Here is a 24,293-nt window from a genome sequence, read left to right as displayed (position 1 = left end):
CTGTGCCTCACTTTTAATAATACCTCTATTTTCTGCAATTTTTAGACAAAAACTACAATATCAGTAGTTGAAGAGGATCTAAAACTTTTACAACTTAAGCTAAGAGCCTCGATGTCCACAAAATGTAATCTAGAAGGTGGGTTCTTCTTGAGAAGACATTGCCATGTTGGAAAGACTTAAAAATTTATTGGAAAGATAAAGAATGGCTTCTTGCTTTCATGCTTCTTACTTTTCTTGGCACTACTCCCTCAAACAAGTTCTTAAGTCCTTGTACACATATAGAGATAAGCTGTTTTATCCTTTACAGACCAAATAAAGAAATTAGAAAGTGACTGCAATTCACTACGGTCTTCTAAAGTTGGACTGGAAGAGGAATGCAAAACTCTTAGGCAGAAAGTGGAGATTTTAAATGAACTCTACCAGCAAAATGAGATGACACTAAAAAAGTAAGATTTCCATTGTTTGTTATTGTTATCATTGTGTGAACTAACAGATAATTTTATCTAGTAGAGATTTGTCTTTTTTCCTTTGTGTTTTGTTTCCTATAAGTTGCATTTTTCTTTCCATCATCAGTCTTAAGAGTCCTGAGGTAGTTGGAACCATAAACTAAGGCTGTGAGGACATCGTAATCAATTGTCAAATTCATATGAAGGCAAGAAGTGGTAAACTGGTATTAACAGTCACTGATGTGGAAATACCTCTCAAAGATCTAGACCCTTTCTATGATCCCACTATTTATTTTAATTTCCTTTCATTGTGATCAGTTATGTAATTCTAATATTTTGAACTTGTATCTCTAACTCTGGACCTTTAAAAATACTGAGTGCTTTGGAATGACATGTTTTAGTAGAATAAAAACTTCAAAAAGGAATAATATTTACTTATTGATGGTACAAGTTTTGGACTTGAGTATCTCAGATGTTCACACTAAAAATTGAACTGTGGCAAGGATTTTAGGAGGTACGATTACAGAAGTACTTGTTTGTAGTATATATTTATATATTAATCTTCTCAGTGTGGAGCTAGTTATTTTTTGGAAGTTCATTTGAAGTTTTTAATCCACAAAAATACTTGAATTCTCTAAAAATAGTTTTTTTGTGTGTCAGATTTTATTTGTTTGCACCTGATTTATTAACAAGATATATATATATATATATATATACAGACCTTCTTATAGACCTAACTGTTTTTAGGTATTTTGACTTCTGTTGCCTAATTAATGCATTAAATATTGAAACCTTTCCATTAACTTTTCTAAAATTCTGTGATCTCCAAGCGACCTTTTTAGAATCTCAAATTTTTGTTCAGGCCAGTTCTAAATGCCTGGCTTGTTTCAAAGAAACATTTCTCATTTTATCACTTTTTTTTTCAAAAGAACACTTGTTTTCTCTGTCCCTACTAGTAATATGAATGACCTAAATGGCAATTAATTTTCTTTGTAATGCAGTTAAATTGTAGCACTATTTTCCTCAACTCCTCCAAAATTCATTCAGTCATCATCTGTGGTTTGTACTCTTTTTTTCTCATCCCCAGGTACTATGTTAGTTCATGCCTGTGTCATCTTTTCTGTTTCTAACCTAGGTCATCTGTCTTCATTCTCCATTATTTATATTTTTATATAATTTATTTCAAATTCTTAGTAATTTTCTCTATAGCTGCTTGAGTGGACTTTCTAAAATATAAGTCTGTCCATGTCAATATGTGCCTGTGGTTTATGAAGAATTTGCTTTCTATTTGATGACCTGTTCTTTTTTTCTTCCTTGTATCTTTTTAATAGTTTAAATATTTTTTAATTATTTTCCTCATCACCTGTATAAGCTTGATGTAATCATAAATTATAATGGAATTATAATTATATAATTATAATTATAATTTTATTCATCTTCTCATAATTTAAAGGCCTTGGTATATATTCTGGATTTAATAAAAACCTGACATAGATTAATAGGTTTATTACTTGTTTTTATGGGCTTTAAGTAGCTCCTGAATCAGATAACTGTTGTGGCATCGTATGTTAGTACTTCATATACTGTGAACTCCACAAGACATTCATTCAATTTATACACATATTTAAAGTTTCTGTAGTTCTGCATTCTACACTGTTGGTTTCTTATTTGAAATTATTTTCATTCTATTTGAACATTGTCCTTTAATGATAGATTTGATTAGTGTATCAAAGTAGTACAAGGATAAACAGAGAATAGTATTTTATCCACTAAATATTGCTACCTTTATAATCTGTATTAGGTTGACATGAACTTCATGATTAGAGTTAAAACCAGTTTCCATTTTTAAAGGATCTTTCTTTTGGCTACTGAATTTTGACTGTTACTTAGTTTTAGCAATTTGAAAATATCCAATTAATTACCATCTGTTTTAATTTTTTTTCTTTAAGGAGTCCATTATCATTGTTGTTTGGTCTTATCTCCCTCCCCTAGTTCCTGTAGTCATTTCTCTCTTTTTTTAACAGTTGTATTGGGAAGTGCCTAGGTGTAGTTTTCCCCACCCCACCCACTTTTTCCTCTTGCAGTTATGTTGCTTGGGACCATTAAACATTTCTTGAATTTTCGAGTCTTTTTCTAAATGTTGATTTTACCTCATTCTCTCTTCTGATTATAATAATGCATATTAGAATTTGATTTCCCCTGCCTCCTACATTCTGGATTTACTTCTTCTGGATATTTTCTTCTGACCTGTCTTAAAAGCGGTAGGATTTATTTTACTTCCCAAATCTGATGTTAAAATCATTCATTGAGTTTAGGATTTTAAAAAGTTCAGGGTTTAAAATATTATTTTAGTTGTAGATGGACATAATATTTTATTTTATTTTTTATAGGATTTTTTTAAGAGAGAGAGAAAGATAATTTTAATATTTATTTTTTAGTTTTTGGCGGACACAACATCTTTGTTTGTATGTGGTGCTGAGGATTGAACCCGGGCTGCACACATGCCAGATAAGCGCCTTACTGCTTGAGCCACATCCCCAGCCCGACACAATATTTTATTTATTTTATGTGGTGTTGAGGACTGATCCCAGTGCCCCACACATGTGGGGCACGTGCTTCACCACTGAGCCACAACCCCAGTCCTATTTCAGTACTACAGCTCAAACCCAGGACCTTGAGCCATGTGCTCTACTATTGAGCTACCTCCCCAGACTCCTTGCTCTTTCTCATAAGGGACTAGTGTCTTACTGCTTTCCAAGCTATCTTTAATCTCATCATTCTGCCTCTGCCTCCAAGTATCTTCGACTGTATGTAGGTCACCACACCCAACTATTTCTTGGTTTTATAGTTTCTAATCCTTTGACAAAATTCATAATCTTTTTTTTCCTCTTTTGTGGTGCTGGGGTTTGAACTCAGAGCCTTGTGCATGCAAGGCAGCACTCTACCAACTAAACTATATTCCCAGACCTGAAATTCATAATCTTGACTTTACTTTTTTGACTATATAAAGCACAGTGATTTTAAAACATGTGCGGTTAACCCCATTAGGTGGTTTCCTTTTCTGTGGGATTTTTTCTCACAGAATTTTGTCTTATAGAGTGCCTGGTCAGTTTTGATTGGCTAACATTGTTGTGATAATTATACATGAAATTTGAGGACTAAGATGAAGTTATCTTCTTATAGAAAAGTGTTGAGGTTACTTGAGTAAGATTGTCACTTCAAACTTAGTCAGCAATTAAGATAATTCAAAAATGACTTGTCTTTTCAATGTTTCAGTATTGTTCCTTTTGGATTTTTTGCCTGTTCATCACTTAAGTGTGCAGTACTTTCTAATCTAAACTCAAAGGCTAGGGCTTTTATTAAGGGTCCCTTTATTTGTAGCCCCAAACACTTCTTTTTTCCTCTAAGCCCAGGAATTTGATGAAGGCTTAGTTCAGACTCATTATATCTTTGTGTTATCTTCAATATGTGGGTAAACCTAGGAGAAAAGTACCTTAAAGTGTCAGCTTTACTTGTAATTCTGAGATTCCTTTTTCTAATGGATCTTGGCCACATACATATATCTTCACTGCCTTTTTAGCTTGTATCCTTTCAAACACAATTTTATATTCTTATAAAGATGTTTTGATTGTTCTTAGTGCTCTCAGACTAACTCTTTGGTAATTGGAAACAAAATTCTCTCTGTTCTTCAAGATTCAGTTTTCTCCATATTCCTTCTTAAGCCAGTGGGGGAAATTATTATATTCCTTTAGGCGTCATTTATACCTGAAACAGTGAGCTCTTTTATTCTTTAGCATCTTACAAGGTAACTAGTATATTATAGCCACTCATAAAATACTTGCTGAAGAATTAAATGAGAAGCTATATAAGAATATATAATCCCCATTTTCTATTTGGTATCAATAATCCTTTTTTACTATAGTTCTTCTGATTTGTGGAAAATTAAGTTTCAAGTTAATTATCTTTTGAATTGGAACTATGGCTAAAGTAGTACAAGGATAGCAGAAAATAGTATTTTTAAAATCATTAAATGTGGCTACCTTTGTCTCAGTAGATGAACATCTTGAGTTTCATGATCAGAGTTAAAACTTGTCAGTAGATAATACTCTGATCGTGGGTCAGTTTGGCTTCTTTTTCTGGTTGACAGACATTATCAAAACTCAGATTTGTCTTTTTGCTTAATTGCAATTCTTTTGAAATATATATCTAAAGTGTGAAAAATGTTCTGTGGCTAATTGCATAGCTAAAAGACATATTCTAGAAGATTTTTTCTTTGATTGACTATATCTTTATTATGGTACCAGTCTTGGATTGAGAAAAGAGTTCCTCCATGACAAAGATATACTTAGTGTCCTACCCATGGCAGAAACGAGAAAAGAATTATCCCTTGCTTTATCCTAATATGTTTAATTATGTTAGGTTTATCAGTCCTGATCTTCCACATTGAAGTAAAGTGAGTTTTTATTATCTTACACACAGGAGACTTGCCCTTGGGGCACATGTTGTTTTCACATTTATTTTATTTACTGGTAAATAGAGAATTAAGAGGAAAAATTAGAAAATGTAAGTGATTTGCCAGAGTTTGATTTACGAAATTGCAGGTTTGAATTCCTATTTTATGTGCCTAAGCATTTTATAGAATTGTGGGAAGTGATATTCACAGAGAGAAACTTTTGATTTGATAACTGGCTTTATTTTAGGAAAGTGAGCCAAGAAGAATATGAGAGACTAGAAAAAGAGCAGCGGCTGTCAGCTGCAGATGAAAAGGTGGTTTCCGCTGTACAGGAAGTTAAAAATTACAAGTGAGTTCAGTTTCTAAAGGAGGGTGTCAATGTCTAATAAACTAGTGGTGGCTTTCTTTTTTAATCTTTTTTTACATTATGTAGATAGAAGAAAATAGCATGGAAGTATAAATAACGAGAGGATATGAATACATTCAATTCACACAGGAGAAAAAATAAATTTCAACTTTACAAATGAAAAATGTTAACAAAAATTTACTTATACCCAATGGGCAAGACCATAGGGAACTTGGTCAATGCAAACAGTTCTGGGGGTTTTGTATGTTGTAGTAATTCTTTAAGAAATCAGTTTGCTGTGTGATGTATCAAGACCCACAAAAGTGTGGCATTTGATAGACCTTGGAAATCTTTTATGGATATAATTTGAAAAAAAGAAAAAAAGTTTTAAGGAGGAAGATATTTCTAGCAGAATTACTTGAGAACACACTGATGAACAGTTAAGGAAATTATAATTTATCATTCAGAATCTCTAGCAATTAAATGATAAAGAAGTTATTAGTATTGGGTCTTTATTTTATTTTATTTATTTATTTATTTATTTATTTATTTATTTATTTATTTATTTATTTATTTATTTATTTATTTATTTATTTTTGGTGCTTTACTACTAAGCTACATCCTTAGACCTTTTTTTTTTTTTTTTACTTTGAGACAGGGTCTCAGTTGCATAGGTTCCCACTTAATTGCTGAGACTGACCTCGAACTTGTGATCCTCCTGCCTCAGCTTCCCAATCATTGAGATTACTGGCATGTGGCATTGCACCTGGCCTGTAGTATTAGTTTTGATCACACTGGATTCATATAACTATAGAAATGTTTTTCTTATGTATGATAAAGTCTTTAAAAGTATAGCTGATGGAATAAAGGGAAAATGGTCAGAAATGTTTCAAATGTTATTCAATTGTTGTAATTCGTAGGCGGAGAATTGAAGAGATGGAAGAAGCATTACTGAAAACCAAGCACTCGTTTAAAAACCAGGTAGTAATTAATACTGTCCTGTAGTTGCAGAATTTCTTGATATCTAATACAGACAATTATAGGCTATTATAATGAGTCCCTAAAAACATATTTTTTAATGTATTGTCTTTTTCAGATTGCTATGCATGAGAAGAAAGCTCATGATAATTGGGTAAGATTTTTTCCCCCTTTTCTTTATTTTGTGCATAGCCTACTGCTACTGAATTTGAATATTTTCTCTTTAATAGCTCAAAGCTCGTTCTGCAGAAAGTGCTATAGCTGAAGAGAAAAGGGAAGTTGCTAATTTGAGACAGAAGTATGTGATTTTGGTATCTTCCTATATGTTTTATAGTGTTTTAAGGTTATGCTAGATATTATCTATGAAGGAATAGATTGCTGTTTCATAATTCAGTCCATTCTTTCTCAATATTCAAGACTATTGGAAATGACCCAAAAGATCGCAGTGCGTCAAGATGAACCTGGGATTGTAAAACCTATGCTGGGAAGACCAGATTTACAAAATCCTCCTCAGAGAGGTAGGGGGCACTTTGTAAAAGGAGCTATTTTATTTCTTGGTGCAGAATGTATGTAAATTACTTTTTATTTCTGTGTGTAATGGTTATGAAATAATCTGAATGATTTGCTAAAGCAGGAGGTGAGGGTTGGTGTCAGGGAGAAGGCTGCCTTAAAGTAGTAAGGTCTTTAGGTCCACTGAGCCATAATGGCTCTTTTGGTCCATCCCCCATGAGTGGTGGAGAATGTTCCCCTCCACTGACAGCAGAGCCAGCTGGGAGACCTCCTTCTGCTACTCTTAATCAAAAAGATATGCCTAGAAACGGATTTGGTGAGCATTCACATGTTGCTTTATAGTAAACTGCTTCAAGGTTTTTTTTTCCCCTTTTGAATATTCTAATGAAAACATTGAATTTGGGCCTGTACAATATATAGAAGATAATTTCTTACTTTATCTTAGTGAATGTTTTCTGGAAATTCTGTTCTAGAATAGAAAACATTTTTCTTTTCCTGGAGGTCCCTGTATTGTTTTTTTCTTTTAAATTTTACACTGCGAAGTGTAAACCTTTATCTTTAAATTAAATGTCTATGGTGTTCCTTTCCCAAATATTATAAAAGTAGCCTTAAACGTTATGTAGCATACATATTTCCAACATGAAATACTGAATCTTATTTCAAATTCTAAATAGGACTGTAGTCTTGGTAAGATTGGAAGTCAGGTTATACAGACTAAAGAAAAGCCAGCCTACACATACTTTAAGTCTATAGCTTAAAGTTTAGGACCAGTACTTATTAATCTCCTGTTCTATCAACCCAAGGCAGTTCTTTATTTTACTTAAGTCTCTTCATAAATTGTGATTTACGTATTGGGCAACCCATTTAAAAAATATTTTTAATTGTAGATGGACATATCTTTATTTATTTTTTAAATGTGTGCTGAGAATCAAACCCAGTGCCTCACACATGCTAGGCAAACACTCTACAACAGAGCTATGACACCAACCGCTGGGCAACCCATTTTTCATGTTGCTTTCTAGTTATTGTTGAACCCTGACCTGTCCACCAGTGGTTTATTTCTTCTGAAAAATACATACAAGGGCTCTGATCTTTCTTTCTCAAGGTCAATGGATGGACCTTTACCTCGTACTGGTCTTCTGAGGCATCTGGGAAACCCGTTGCCTCTGGTAAAGGGACCAAGTAATTTCAAAGAATCTGTAATTGTGGATGGAGGATTTTTATTCTTTTCATGTTAGAATAGTCTGAATCCATTCTTTGATCTCTAACAGACTCAGGATGTGGTCCAGCTCACATGAACAGCAGCTCCAGAAGTTCTTCTCCAGCTAAGGTGACGAATGAGGGCAAGGTAAGTTCTGTAGTTACTGTGAATCATGTGGTCATGCAGGAACATGTAGCTTTCCTACAGTACTTGCTCTTTGCTTTATCCTTCTTTGTGTTCTATTTGTACTATCCCATTTGTTTTTTAAAAAGCAAACTGTTCCCCAAGAACCTGAGACCCCCTCAGTCTCCACCCTTACTTCTTTGACTGAGCATCCAGTTGGAGTAAGTACTTAGAGGTTGAGAACTGAATTGGGTTTTATTCTGTGCATTTATGGGAAGGATATTCAGAGCATGACACTGATCTTGTTTGCTTTAAACTGCATGCAATATTGAGCTTACTTTTCTCTTTAACTTGGGAATGTTGCTTAAGTGTGTACAACTATAATGAACTACAGAATGTGAAAAGTTATCACTCTAACTTTATATGGTGTTTTGTGTTGAATGTTCTAAGGCAAAGTAAATTCATTATAAATTATATAATTCATCATTTTTATTTTTGTTTGGAAGAATGTTATTTAAGAATTCCTCCATTTGTGCAAACCCTATTTTGAGTGATTTGAATTAGATTGGTATCAGATTTTCTGTGAAACAATGATCATCTGAAATGACCTCTTGAGCCAGTCCCAAGAAATGGTCTCATTTGTTCACATAAGTGTATTCTCTTGTAACTGTGTTGCTATTATATCTAGTAGGTCTTCTGCAGCTCTATAATAAAATAAATTTTTAATTGTTTAGTTTCAAACCCACTACTCATAGGAAATGATAAATCAATATCTCAAATGGTGTACAGTAAATGAAAGTAAATATTAAAGGCTTGTCTTCCTAATTTGTGTATATAGCACTGTGATGGAAAATACTTCTCAAGTTCCAGTGTATATATATTCCAGGAATATACATCTCTGGAGAAATCTAAGGGCAGCTTAGATAAGACCCCAAACCCCTTTGTAGTAGAAGATTTAAAAGAGAGCAAAGACCCATTGTTAGAGAGAAATAGAGGTGGGAAAAGCATGGCTTGGAGGCAAACCTGGGATTGAGTTCTTTAATATGCAGTGTGGCCTTCAACAAATTATGATATCCCATTTGCTTTTGTTCCCTCTTATTTAAAACAAGACAGTCTACTTAAAGATCTCAGAGGTTGAATAATATATGAAAGACTTACTGAAGATATAGTAGAATAGTAGCTATTATTACATGAGTAGAGAATGGATTTTTCATTTTATTCTGTTCATTCTTAATATGGAAGTAATGAGCTATTGTGATGAAAGGGAAGTGATGGGGATGGGGGGACTCCCTTTGAAATAGATTTTAGTGAATACAGCATGACATACTGGTCAGAAATCACCTCTGTTAATAACCCCTGCCAGTCCTCTTGCCTTTCCCTTTCCTGTGCAGATATAATCAGTAACAAACTGCTCCCTCTTGTGGCATCCTTCCAACTTCTGTAAGCTGTCAGTGGGAATACACAGGAGGGGTGGGTAGAGTTTTGTTGCACTGATGGTGTTCTCTGGACAGGTTTTGGGTTTTAGCTTTTATAGGTATTGGTACTTTGTCTTAATACATAGGAATTTTAAAACTTTTAACTGCTTTCAAATCTTAAATTGCAGGTTCATATGGCTATGAAAGGGCCCCCTCCTTTCTCAGGGGTACCCTTCATGGGACCCCCGATGGGACGGCCTCCACCACCTCCCATTTGGTATGGACCACCACTTCAGCTCGGTGGGCCTTTTGGGCCTCGGCCAATTCCTCCACCATTTGGTATGATGATCTGAACAGTAGTGATTGACTTATAAATCACATTCATCTTCCACTTCTATTGCTTGCTAAAACAGTTGGTTGCTATCTCAGGTCTTAACAATGAAAGGATAAAGCTGAGTACATTTTAACTTTTCTTCCAGTTTTCTGGGACATATGGGACACTACATAATCTTATACTGAGATAGGCAATAGCTATCTCTCATAGACAAGGATAAGGGGCTATATACAGAAAAGCCAGAAATATTACTTCTGCAGATGTTTGTTGAAAATCTGTTGATATGCACTGCAATAGATGGAAAGGTGGATGAGATGCATGCCATAACTTAAAATTTTGTCACAGATATGAAAATCCTATAACATAAAGTTTGTAATCACCCATAATGGAAGCATAAGCAGTAGGTTATAGAATATAGAAAAGGAAAAGTCAAACCCTCCTTACCTTGAAAAAAGTCAGAGGGAAGTGTTAAAGAGGATTTAACAGTTACCTAATAAATGTTCCTGGTTTAATTAGGTGGCTGTGGAAGGCCTTTTCCAGGAGGGCATGCGTGCACCTTGATTCTGATGGCATGTGTAAAGTCCATGCTGAAATACTTCATGAATTTTTAATGGATACAGTAATAGATAGTGAGATTTCCTTTTATCAAAATTTCTTTGATGTAGTAAAGTTCTTATTTCATAATCTATCATCTTGTCATGGTAATACTTCCAAATATAAATGGAGCTCTTGTGAGATAGAAATAATTCTGCAATTATATAGTAGGGAAAGAAAAAAGACAAGCCTGGAGCTAGGTAGAGCCATGTTAAATCCTTAATATGTTGCTTCATGGCTGGTTGGTCAAAGGCTATAACCTAAACTTGTTCCATCTCAGTTTGCCTCATCTGGCAAGTCAGGATGTTCACCAGCTGATGTTCTAGGCTTGGGAGAAATTAAAGACTATATTAACATACTTGAAATCACCCTAGTTCAGAAATTTCTGGTATTTACATAACTTCCTTTTTATTTTCCAGGTCCTGGTATGCGTCCACCAATAGGCTTCAGAGAATATGCACCAGGTGTTACACCTGGAAAATGGGATTTGCCTTTTGACCCTCGTGATTTTTTTCCAGGACCTGCACCAGCACCATTTAGACCTTTAGGCTCATTTGGCCCAAGAGAGTACTTCATTCCTGGTGCCCCATTACCACCTCCAACTCATGGTCCCCAAGACTATGGGCCACCACCTGCTGCAAAAGACTTAATGCCTTCAGGCTTTAAAGTTGAAACTCCACCTAATTCTCAAGAGTAGTGAGGGCTGTTCACAGGCCTTAAAAACAGGGCCCATAAAATTAACCTCTGACACTTAGTCAGAGTTAAAGGATTATTGGCTTCAAAATATAAAAGTTTATTTTAAATGGTTTATGTTTTCAGAATGAAGCTGCCTTGGTGCAATATACATTTTGAGCCAAAATATTTTCCCCCTAAATATCCCCCACTTAAGCTAGAGTATCCTTCCAATTTAAAAATGTGCAATAAGGAATACCTTTGTTTTAGTTAATGTAGCATATACAATTGCTAAATGATTTAGAATGTCATAATTATGGACATTTCCTGTGGAAATGCTTTAAGAACATGTATTTCCATTATCCTATTATTAGTGTATTCCAGTTGATAACAGAGAAATGGTGTTTTATAAGCTTGATATTTTTTCTCTTTCAATATCTGGTCGCAGAGACTGTTGGGCTAAAAATGTTTACTCAAAGATCATAAACATCATTTTCCTTCTTGCTGAAGTTCTTTGTTGTAATAGTTCATAAAAATTGTTTATTAATATTTCCCAAGTGTCTGTTGATTCATTGGATCGTCATGAGATTTTGTGCCATTGGGGAAGCATGTAAACGCACTCTCAGAACTGAAGATAGTGACTTGGCAGCATATTCCCTGTTGCTCACTGTTAAGGAGGCTGGACCTTTGTCAACTGTGGACTTCTACAGAGGATTTCTTTTACTTGTGAGAAGTCTTGTGGCTCTATTTTTGTAGCACATTCATGTACTTTTTTCTAACTACTGTCCATGTGAGAATGCTTTTCTGAGAATGAGTTTACATTAGTAGCAAGAGCTACTGCTTTTGCCATTATTGCATTGTAACAGTAAAATATAAGGTGGTATGTTGTGTCTATAAAAAATAAGGAAATTTCTTTTTAAAAATGTACACAACACACTCTTCTCTTTCCCATACCTTCCCACTGATTTTCAAGGAATATGATAAAAAAATTAGAAATAAGAATGAATGAAACTCTAAGGCTTATAATGTCTTTACTCAGCAACTACGGGCTTAATTAAATTCTTTTTTTTTGATAGATACTCAAACATATTTTATTTAAAAAACAATTAAAGCAAGTCCTGGATCTGTAACTACTGTCTTTAAAACAATGTTTCTAAGAACTAGCTCTCCAGAACTGTAATTTTAATTACGGCAATTTTAACAGTACATTTTAAGAGGTTTAAGATTTAAATAAAATTATAAAAGCCTGATACTTTTGTTTACTGCTAGACCATATTCTTCCATTCTTTTAAATTCTAGAAAGTAATAGGATTGTTAAAACCTAGAACATAACATATCATTGTTTTTTTATGTCCCCTGAGTATTCTCAAAATAGGGGCAAAAGCTTCAGTGTGAAACAAAATATCTGTGAAACAAAATCTCTAAACTACTGAAGATAACTCAGAATAAAAATGAATTCTTCCTAAAGGACTCAAATTCTATCTACATAACCTCCATTTAATATTAGAAGCAGCAGCTGTGTGTAAGAGGAAAACCATATAATAGCTTATGCCATTTTTAACCATGTAAAATAAAATTTAAGTCACAAACATATTTTGAATGTATCTTTCAACCTCTACAGGACACAAGGCAATGCTGAAGTTACTTAACTTCTAATTTTAAAATAGCATTTAAATAAAGGTGATGTCAGCTAGGAAGATAGATTTTCAAGAAAAGGCAGATTTATTATTTTATTCAAAGCAACAGTAGTTTTCCCTCTAAAGCCTTTTTTGTATTTATTCTATTAGTAAGTTATAATGTGTTCTACGTAGTTTATCTGAGCAGTTCTGAACCCACCCATAGTTGCCTCTCCTTACATCCATCTGATTGATTGTACCACTTCTGTAGCAAAGCCCAAGGTAGCTGCCCATATACAGGTTGTGTAGAGAATACTGTCCCTTGATTCAAGTATACTTTTGTATCTCAAAAGTTTTAGAAGTCCTCTTCAGCAAGTTGTGTTTGAATTTAGTTACTAAAATCATTTCATTTGTGAAGCAGTAGTGTTTCAACCTGAAAGTATTATTGCTATAGTTGTAATTATTGTCCAGTAACTCATCTCCTCCCACACTAGAAAGTAAATTTAAACAACTAATTTGTGAGATACAGATTGCTTTGTGTTAACTGCTTCAAGATAAAATCACCTTTTTTTTTGGGGGGGGAGGTTTGGTCATTCAGGTCTGAATTAAAGCTAAGCTGATGACAATGTTCAATTTAAATTTGTTTAATGCTGATGAAAGACATTCATACAAAGCATCCTCTTTTTTTTTTTCATATAACCCCATTCTTTGGTGGAAGCTGGGGTTGTGGCTCAGTGGTAGAGTACTTGCCTAGCACAGGCAAGGCCCTGGGTTTAATCCTCAGCACCACATAAATAGAGGTTAAAAAAAGCATTTTTATGTGAAGGATGCTAAATGTTTCTTCATATAAATTATCACTTTGAGGGGCTGGGGTTGCATGTGAGGCACTGGGTTTGATCCTCAGCACCACATATAAATATAAAGGTACTGTGTCCATCTACAACCAAAAAAAAAAAGGTTTGTTTTTTTTTTTAAATTATCACTTTGATATACATGTTTTATAGTATGAGAGAACAGAAAGAACAATGTATCCGTTTTGCTACATTTTAATAGCAGATTTTAAGGGAGCAACATCAAACATCAGTAACATCAAACAAAAAGGTACTGAGTACTCCACAGGGTACAGACTGCTGCCAAGCACCTTGGAAAGTTTACATGACATGGAGAAGATGAGGCCCTTCTCTTGAGAAGTTTACAGTCTGGAAATTTTGACTACTCAGAGTTTCAGTTGAGTGAACATTTTATTAAGGCAAATTCTTCATTTCCTAGAACTACTGTAGACTGAACTATTTATGCACTTGTGAAATTAACCCAATCCAGATGAAAGAAAAGATTAAATTTGGTTGATAATTCTTTCAGGCTCATATAGTTTTATGAGTCTAGTAAACAAAACTGACCTAACAGACAACTGAAAAATTAAAGACTAGATCTCTTGAAGTGCAAGGGCTAAAACAACTGTTATTTGTTTTAAAAAGCAAACGGATGGTATGATTAGGGTTTACACTAGTTTAAAAATAGGCCAAGTATTGCATTCCCTTCATGCATTGTTCATTTAAAATAGTGAATATTAAAATACGTGGGTTCTACATGTAACCCACAAAAAAGCTCCTCACAAATCTTTATGTTCTGTGTATCAAATATGCACCTTGTGTACTATGAAAGTTTTATTTATGTCTCATCAAGTTAAAAGTAATGTAAATAGTGAAATTATAATAGGCTAATGACCTGCATATTTTATATGAATGTCAATATATCTAAATAGGAAATAAATGGCAGTCATATCTACCTATATTAAAAAAAAATAAAATATCTTTCCAGATTTTTCATACTTGCCGAAGTCTGGCTTGGCACAAATCAGGAGCCACTTGTCAAAAAGAAACTAACTTTATTTTTAGAACTACAAACGCCAAACAAAACAGCTCCTCAGGGAAAAAACCCTCAGAGCCCAACTGCCACCACCGGCTTCCACAAGCCTCTCACCCCCACACCAGCCTCTCAGCCTCCCACAATCCTCCTGCTCTTGAGGCCGGTTGGCTGGGTTGCGTGGGCAGAGCCAAAGAAGTCACCCAATGAGCAGCTCCGTGGAGGAGCCAATCAGCTAGATGTTGCTGGGGCCGCTGTGAGCCAATCATCCGCTGGTAGTCTGAAGGGCAGGGAAACAGCCCAATGAACATCACCGCAGAGGAGCCAATCACCTAGATGTTGCTGGGGCCACTGTGAGCCAATCATCAGCTGGCAGTCTGAAGCTTGCTGGCAGCTGGAAGGTTGCTGGGGCCCCTTTGGCTGTGGCTCTCAACACATACTCATCACTTTATAAAGACAAGGTATGCAGGTTTTAAGGTTTCACAATCAGTTGTCAGAAAAACAGCAGTTGTTCCTAAAGTATCTCATTAGCATCTGACTCAATTTTTTAGATGACATGATTTAGAAGACGTAAACCCACCTCAAAATTTGTAATTATTCTGAGAGAGATGGTTTTAATGTTAACCCTAGAATCATTAATGTTAACCCTAGAAACAATAGCAATGTGATGTAGAACAACTAATCAACATGACTAAAAATGTGCTCACTTTCAGAAAAACAATCTGGTCATCTGGAAAAAAAAATCACAGCTACAATCTGGGGAACACTCCCATATAGGATATTGATCTGATCAAGGCACATTATTTCTAAGTAGAACTATCAGATGAGGGTGAATTTAGGCCAGCTCTAAGGAACAGCCTATAAGACAGACCATAACTAATCCAATTTCCTTTCAAAGCAATCTGGTACTATCCTACCCACTTCAATTCAAAAGTTTGAAGTTAATTCAAATCAAAAGACCATATTGGAGCAAAAGTGAGCAAATGTGTAAATCCTAGCACATTCTTATTGCTGTATTAAGTTTGAAGATGAGCATACCTACCACAGCAGTATTGTTCCAGGAAGCAGGGTAGGAACAGTGGTAAATTAGGAAATAGACTATTAATTGCACAATTAATAGGAAAGTAAAAACAAGTTTCAAAATCTACAATAAACCTGTATCCAAAGGAGTCATAACAATGAGGAACTGGACTTTAGTTCTGTGGTACAGCTTTGCAATGGACTCACTGGCCTATAGGTACGGCTCACTTCCTGCCTCCTGAAGGATGAATATGCTACACAGAGCTATGATGGTTTCTACTGAGTGGTAAAATTCACAGAAATTAGACATTACTCATGTCAGAATCATTCCTTGTGCAAAGTTTGATGTAGATGAAGATAAAGTGGTTTCTTGGTCAATAACTGCAATTTCTTTTAAAGTCAGTGGGTTTCTTGTATCTGTAACCACAATAGATTTAAAATACTTTGATGATTGATCTACTCCAATGTTACATTCTCGATAAGAGGGACTAAGAAGAAACATGAACTAGTAACCATTAGAACAGTATGAATCCTATATGTATATCACTTACAGTTCTATTACAGTTGGCCCAGGTTTAATCTCATCCATCTCCATGAAAGCAAAACATTTGGTGCTCGTAAACCTTTTTGTAAGCTTGTAGTGTTTGAATTCAAAGAAGATAGCTGCACCTAAGGAATTAAAACAAACAACATAAGCCAGAGACCACACATTTCTTATGTGTCACCAGAAGCCTATGATTTTACAAAGTAACGTGTCAAACAGTCTGATGACACAACTGTTGATAACTCACTGTGGCTGTCACTCCAAGCTCTGGTACTAGCATGTCTGAGTGACATTTCTCCATATCATTTAATTCTACAAAGTACAACAAAATTGTATAGCAAGAATGTAAGTTATGTACACAGGTAGAATCATAAACTACCAAAGAATATAAAATATTAAATACCACAAGAAAAACAGAAGTTACTTAAGTATCAGCAGTACCTATAAAAATGGTTTCAATAAGCACCTATATTAGATAGAATAGAAATTTAAGAGTTCCTTTAAAAAAAATTCTACCTTATATCATTTCTCTCCCTCCTGAAACAACCACGCCCAGATTGTCCTTTCCATATTCTTACAAACTAACTGCCAGTTATACTATCTTTTTACCCAATGCATCTTATTGAAAGAAAAAAAATAATTTAACTGTTAGAAAGTAATCATTAGGTTCCTAAAAGGACTTAAGGTAATTATTAGGGAACCTGCTTCCTTAACTCTGTATTATGAGAAAAACTTCCCTATCAAATAATATTTAACCACATTATTACACAACTAGATAATGCAACTGCTAATTCTCATATTTTAAAAAAATTGATTTGACTTTAAGTCAATATTCATAACTATGTGACATAAGATCTTGTGTTAAGTACACTATGAACACAAACCCAGATAAGTACTGTGTCCTTAAGAAGTCAGTAACTGATAATTACAAACCTTTGGTTAATTTTTCAATATGCTTCTGGAGCTCAATGTCCACATTAAAATGAACATATGTATCTTCTTTTCTTGAAGCCACAGGAGTATCTTGCACAGGAGTTAAATCTATGCCATTCAGATCTGGAGAAAAGTTTCTGCTTATGAGCATTCACATATACAGACGGAAAATATAGAAACTGCAAAGGTTACAGTTCCTAAAGAGGCATGGAAAGAGCTGAGAGGAGATTCTCAGGTTAAGAGATTCCTATTTGGTGTGAGCAAGTATGTGACAGTTGTTGAAGTTCATGGGATATGTGGAGAGAAATGAATATAGACTGGATAGGAGACCTCATGAAGGGAACAAGGAAGCCTTTACATGGCCAAGTGGACAAAACTTGATCTTTATAGTGAAGTGGTAAAAAGAACAAACATGTTTTTCTTAGGGAATAGCCCACTATATTTTTCTATGCCAAAAAAAATCTGGAGTATTTAATTTGCCACAATGGAGCTCTGCCACCAATTTCTAACTTTGATCAAGTATGACTTATTTAGAAAAGCCTTTAAACCTAACCTTATCATAATTTCCCTGTTAAGAACCAAAAATGGATGAGAACAGCCAACAAAAACCCTTTTGTTAATGAATAATTTTTCATATATATAAATTCTGGTTATACTGTTTACAACATACCCTGAATTTACAACAACCAGATGGTACGTTATATATAGTTTTAATTTTCTGGTTTTTAAAATCTCAGTTTAGTCAAATGCAACATGGACTCATTTAATAACTCCTCGGTGTTTATGTGTTATTCATTTATGTGTCTCAAAAAGCTCAAAAACAATTTAGTACATTTAATAATTAAAAAATATTTACATAAAAATATTTCAGTTTAACATATGCAAAGGTAATTTAACATTTACAACATCATTAAATATTTTTGTGTTTTAAGTATACTTTCTGAATGAGTATGCAGTTTTACAAATGGCCTATCAAACAATGTAAATATTTTCCAGTATACTATATATTTGATAGCTGATAACATCGGAATTTAAAAGTGTACCAGTATTAGTGCTGTGGATTCTGTTCTTTAAATAAATGTTTTTCTTTGTGGTCAATTGATAAAAGTTCCTCCATTTAATTTCAGCACCAATCTGTTCCTTTGGTGCAAAACTATAGATTAAAATAAGCCGTTTGTACTAACTATAGTTATTTCTGTAAAATGGTATAATTTATTCCTTAATCACATCATCATCCCACGGGATTGCTTTCAGGGCATGGATGTTATGGACGCACCCTACTTCCCTGTCCCCTGATTTTCATCTGCATCTGTAGGACTCACCTAAGTAGATACCTCGGTAGCACAGGAAGAAGAAGGGGTTGAAGCAGGAGAGATGGGAAAACAGGACATGGGGCTTTGTGGAGAGAAATGAATATAGACTGGGTAGGAGAAGGTGAGGGGTGCTATTGTTAATCTACATCCTGAAGGCTGTAGCTGCTTTTAAGGACAATGTGTATGTTTAGTCTGCACGTTAGATGGAATCTGAAGAGCAAAAATCTATACAAACTCAAAAGCAAAAGTGAGTGTATAAGTAGGAAATATTTTTTGTAAGTCTTTCGAACTATGTTCTGTTATGATCTCTTCTAGGATTTTGCCTCATTATAGAATGCATTAATGTAAGTTGTCACATATACAAGATCATCCCCTGTCAAAAACTTTGTCCCATATGAGAAAAAACATAATGCAATTTGCCAGTTATTTACCCTTTACACTAACTGTAATATAGGGATCGATGCACTGTCCAGCGTCTTTCAGACCAATTTTCTCAATCCTGATAGTGAGTAATGTCATTCCCGGTTCTGATGGCAACCTTGGTAATAAAGTACCTGGCAACAGAGAAACCTCAATAAAAGTTAGCTCCACCAACAATTCAGAGTAAATACTTTGACAAACAGAAGATATAGCCTACCTCTTAGGAACTAGCTAGGCATTATGTATTTTTATTTCCAAAATTCATGAACATCTGATGTTATACTTTTTTAGAAAAATATTTAAATTTACACATAATATATCTGCATTTCCCACCCATACAATCACCTTTAAGCAGAAATAATAATTTCTATAATAATAGTATATAGTATGTATAATAAAAGTATGTTAAAAACATCACTTGAGGAAGCCCAATGATACATAATAGTATAATATGCTCACATAATATTTATATTCAATATGTACTTCTATATTATATTCAGCATCTTAATATGAAGTGGTAGAACAAAGACAAGAAAAGCTTTTAAAATACTTGTTATACTGTTCTAAAGTCTGAGACATTTAATATCACAGTTGATCAATACATTCTTCTCTTTAGTTACTCCTAATAAAGAAAATAATTTACAATTTGATATTTATGTTTTAATTTAACTATATAGTCTAACTTCTATTCTTCATTCTATTTTGTATGATTTATTCCCTCAGAAATTAGTATATACAGACTGACATATAAAATGGCCATTTGTATAACTGAACATTTTTTCCAAAACCAACTAAAATTTTTAAAACTAAAACCCACCCAGAACAACATGACAACATTCACCCACCAAGAACATATGAAGGAAGAAATCAACTGTTCAGTATGTTCCCTTTTTTGAAACTACCAATAGAGAACAGATGCAAATAAGCTGATTTTAATCAAGTATGTGTACAGAACCTCAAAATACACTTAACAAAAGATTTTGGTTGATGTTTTTCAAGTTTCTATTCAACAATGTGTTATGCTACTTTTAATGATGAGTTATTTGAAATACATGAAGTAATCAACACACTACATTTGAAAATACACATTTGATTGATGGCAAATGTGGCTTGAGGAAATTTTGGGAGGTGATGGGAATGTTCTGAACTTGTATAGTGATGGCAGATGCAAAACTCTATAGAGGTGTCAAAAATCAATGAATTTTATACTTACAGAAGGGAAATGTTATGAAATGCAAATTGTACCTCAACAGTGCTGTTAAAAATGTATTACTTTCTAATTTAAACAAATATGAAGACAATACAGACAAATGCAATAATAGGAAGGCCTGGAGGCTGCATTCCACTGTTGCATTAACAAACCTAAATGGGCTCAGGCTGATATCATTAAATATATACATAATACCTTTTATGCATCTTCTTTGATTGACAAGTGAGGGTACTTTTAGAAGAGGGGCTTGTACCTGGACATCGGATGAACTTCAGAAAGTTAAGTAACACTTCTGAAATTTTATGAAAAATGTGAATATGTATACATATATATATATATATATATATATATATATACATACATATTCATATGTATGTATATCATATATGAATTTTTCTGCAGAAAAGTTCATTCTATTATGTAGTACATGGCTGTATAAATATGCTACAGTTTATGTACACATTCTTGTGTTGATAGACATTTGAATTACTTCAAGTGTTTGGATATAGTTAACAGGCTATTATAAATACTCTTCTAACATCTTCTAGTGCACATAAGCACCCATTTCTGAAACAGGGGAATCACTAAGTCACCTGGCATGTTACCTCCATACCTACTATGTAATGACAATCCATTTCCCAAGGTGGTTGTGCCAACTTTTATCCCTAGCCCAAGTGCAGTAGTGTTCCCATTGCTCCACATCCTCACTAGGTACTGTTTTCTCAGATTCTTCATGTTAGCCAATTTTGGTATAAAGAGATCAATCATTTTAATTTGCATTCCTCTGAAGATTAATAAGGTTGAGCACCTTTTAGAATAAATCAAATGTATGATTTCCTCTTTTCTGAAGTGTGTTCAATTATTTTGCTCGATTTTCTATTGAGATGTCTATCTTATTGAGCTGTAGGAGGTCTCTATTATTTTGCTGGACAAATGTTTTACAAATAGCTTCTTAGTAGTTTTCCTTTATAAAGACTTTTTGTTGAAGTAGAGCATATACATTTTAAAATGCACAAATTGTTAGTACAGTTTTCTGAACTTCCACAAAGTGAATACACCTGTATAACTAGTATCAGATCTAGGAAAGATATGATCAGCCTCCTGGGAGTGTCCTTCCCCCCACCCTATCCAATTCACTCTTCCAAAAGATAGCAACCATTGCTAACTTCTAACACCAAGTGTTAGTTTTGAATGTTAAGAATGACTTTTCTCTGCCATGGTGTCTTCTGATTATGATAAATACTTACTGCTAGTAATATTCAAATTTCTTAATATCTTCCTTTACAATCAGTGCTTTTTATGTCATATTTAAGAAAACTTACCCCACTCCAAAATCATAAGGGTATTATCTTGAAAGCATAGTTTTGCCATTCACACTTAATTCTATATGTCACATAGAATTATTGACTACGGTGTATAGTAGGAGCTTTAATTTTATTCAATTTCACATAAATACTCAATTGTCTCAGCACTACTCATTAAAAAGACTGACATTTTCCACCACTGATCTGCAGTCCCACCTCAATCATAAATCATGTGGCAATCACTTTCTGAGTTTTCTATTCTGTCTTACCGGACTGTTTATCCTCTTACCACTAATACAGTATCTTAATTCTATAGCTGTATAAAAGGTCCAGGAACTGCAATAAAAATTCAGATGAGTTTCAGAAAGAGTCTATCTTTATAAACTGCTTCTTCTAATTTATGAAATAGTATATATCTTTACATTTTAAAAATCATAACAATTATTTAATAGAATTTTATTTGACCTAAAAGCCTTCAGAAATAAAGACCTACAGATCCAGGGAAAACTCCTGTTTTTTTGTTTATGTTCCATGAAGAATGTATGGCCATGTAGAAATGACTGGAAAAGGGGGTGTGAGCTAATGGTAAAAGGCTGCCAGGGTCCCAGCAAGCCCTGTCTGGTCAGATTCTTCTTGGCCTCTCTGTATAGCTTTCTTTCCTTCTGGACCTAAGGCAGGTCCTGTCTGGAATGAGGGTTTGTAAGGGAGGGGTAAGGGAGGGTAGGGGGACAGTAAGGGAATAGCAGGGAGGGAAGGAAAGAGAAAGAGAAAGAGAGAAAGAGCGCTTTCTAGGTTTTATGACTGGCTTTGGGAGAGAAGGGTGAATGGACAGGAGGGCAGGAGAAGAGCAGAGGCTTTGCTGCTGAGGTTGCTTTTGGGATTCCAATCTCCTTCAGTTAGAAGTTCTCATCAGGCCAAAACCTCTCCCTTTGGGCTATCATATTCTGATCTGACCCTGCCCACCTTCCCCCTCTCTCTCTCCCTCCTCCTCCCTTTCTCCTTTTAAGAAGGGAATGTGTAGATCTTTCCATCTTCTAAGATCTTCTTTGATTTCTCTCTTTAGGGTTCTGTAGTTTTCATTGTATAGATCTTTGACTTCTTTCATTGATTCTCAAGTATCATTTTTTTGAGGTTATTGTGAATGGAGTAGTTTTCCTCATTTCCTTCTCAGAGGCTTTGTCACTGATATACAGAAATGCCTTTGATTTATGGGTATTGATTTATATCCTGCTCCTTTGCTGAATTCATTTACTATTTCTGGAAAGATCGACCTTGCTCTTGGATAGGCAGAATTAATATTATCAAAATGACCATACTACCAAAAGTGCTATATAGATTTAATGCAATTCCAATCAAAATCTCAATGGCATTCCTCATAGAAATAGAAAAAGCAATCATGAAATTCATCTGGAAAAATAAGAGACCAAGAATAGCTAAAGAAATCCTTAGCAGGAAGAGTGAAGCAGGGAGTATTGCTATATGAGACCTTAAACTATACTACATAGAAATAGTAACAAAAACAGCATGGTTTCAGCACTAAAACAGACTGGTAGGCCAATGGTACAGAATAGAGGACACAGAGACTAACCCACAAAATTACAATCATCTTATTTTAGACAAAGGTGCCAAAAACATGCACTGGAGAAAAGATAGCATTTTCAATAAATGGTGCTGGGAAAACTGGAAATCCATATGCAACAAAATGAAATTAAACTCATAACTCTCACCATGCACAAAACTTAACTCAAAATGGATCAAGGACCTAGGAATTAAGCCAGAGACTCTTCGTCTAATAGAAGAAAAAAGTAGGCCCTAAACATCATCATGTGGGTTAGACCACAACTTCCTTAATAAGACCCCTATGGCACAAGAATTAAAACCAGGAATCAATAAATGGGATGGATTCAAACTAAAAAGTTTTTTTGTCAGCAAAAGAAAACAATCCGTGAGGTGAACAGAGAGCCTACATCCTGGGAGAAAATTTTTACCCCTCACACATCAGATAGAGCACTAATCTCTAGGGTATAGAAAGAACTCAAAAGCTAAGCACTGAAAAAACAAGTAACCCAATCAAAAAATGGGCCAAGGACTTGAACAAACACTTCTCAGAAGAGGATATACAATCAATCAACAAATATATGAAAAAATTTTCAACATCTCTAGCAATCAGAGAAATGCAAATCAAAACTAAGATACAACTCCAGTCAGAATGGCAGCTATTATGAAGACAAACAACAATAAGTATTGGAGAGGATGTGGGGAAAAAGGCACACTCATACATTGCTGGTGGGACTGCAAATTTGTGCAGCCAATCTGGAAAGCAGTATGGAGATTCTTTGAAAATCTGGGAATGGAACCACCATTTGACCAAGCTATTCCTCTCCTTGGACTATACCCAAAGGACTTAAAAACAACATACTACAGGGACACAGCCACATCAATGTTTATAGCAGCACAATTCACAATAGCTAAACTGTGGAGCCAACCTACATGCCCTTAAGTGGATGAATGGATTTTAAAAAATGTGGCATATATACACTATGAACGTTTTTAAAAGAGAATAAAATCATGGCATTTGCAGGTAAATGGATGGCATTGGAGAAGATAATGCTAAGTGAAGTTAGTCAATCCCCCCAAAAACAAATGCCAAATGTTTTCTCTGATATAAGGAGGCTGACTCATAATAGAGTAGGGAGGAGGAGCATGGGATGAATAGATGGATTCTAGATAGGGAAGAGGGGAGTGAGGGAAAGCAAGGAGGCAGGGGATTAGCCTCCTAATGAATGTGATGGACATCATTATCCAAAGAACATGTCTGAAGACACAAATTGGGTGTCAACCTACTTTATATAGAGAGATACGAAAAATTGTGGTATATATGTGTAATAAGAATTGTAATGCAAAAAAAAACAAGTACATGAATAACGTGAATTGGCGTGAACATACTTTATACAAAGATTAAAAAATTGTGCTCTATATGTGTAATAAGAATTGTCCA

General features: G+C 34.5%; 1 protein-coding gene and 1 pseudogene across 2 annotated transcripts in view; one reads left to right on the top strand and one right to left on the bottom strand.

The window, feature by feature from the left end:
• LOC144373281 (transport and Golgi organization protein 1 homolog) overlaps nucleotides 1–11,624 on the top strand; it is a 112,084-nt pseudogene extending 100,460 nt beyond the window's left edge. Inside the window, exons 17-26 of the transcript XR_013433005.1 lie at nucleotides 46–136; nucleotides 308–446; nucleotides 5,147–5,248; nucleotides 6,166–6,226; nucleotides 6,342–6,377; nucleotides 6,454–6,521; nucleotides 6,641–6,741; nucleotides 8,005–8,081; nucleotides 9,661–9,811; nucleotides 10,820–11,624. The product of XR_013433005.1 is annotated as a transport and Golgi organization protein 1 homolog (transcript). The remainder of the gene's footprint in view (nucleotides 1–45; nucleotides 137–307; nucleotides 447–5,146; nucleotides 5,249–6,165; nucleotides 6,227–6,341; nucleotides 6,378–6,453; nucleotides 6,522–6,640; nucleotides 6,742–8,004; nucleotides 8,082–9,660; nucleotides 9,812–10,819) is intronic.
• A 4,479-nt stretch (nucleotides 11,625–16,103) lies between these two features.
• Nucleotides 16,104–24,293, bottom strand: part of LOC144373282 (axin interactor, dorsalization-associated protein-like) — a 28,821-nt gene continuing 20,631 nt past the window's right edge. The window contains exons 3-5 of the mRNA XM_078036378.1: nucleotides 18,793–18,915; nucleotides 17,049–17,171; nucleotides 16,104–16,240 (exon numbers count right to left, since the gene is read on the bottom strand). Coding sequence (XP_077892504.1) covers nucleotides 16,119–16,240; nucleotides 17,049–17,171; nucleotides 18,793–18,880 — 333 coding nt within the window. The 5' untranslated portion in view covers nucleotides 18,881–18,915 and the 3' untranslated portion in view covers nucleotides 16,104–16,118. The remainder of the gene's footprint in view (nucleotides 16,241–17,048; nucleotides 17,172–18,792; nucleotides 18,916–24,293) is intronic.

This window comes from Ictidomys tridecemlineatus, unplaced genomic scaffold (assembly GCF_052094955.1).
Source record: "Ictidomys tridecemlineatus isolate mIctTri1 unplaced genomic scaffold, mIctTri1.hap1 Scaffold_348, whole genome shotgun sequence".
NCBI lineage: Eukaryota > Metazoa > Chordata > Mammalia > Rodentia > Sciuridae > Ictidomys > Ictidomys tridecemlineatus.
Note: the sequence above shows the minus strand (reverse complement) of the source record. Positions and strands in the feature narration are given on the sequence as shown.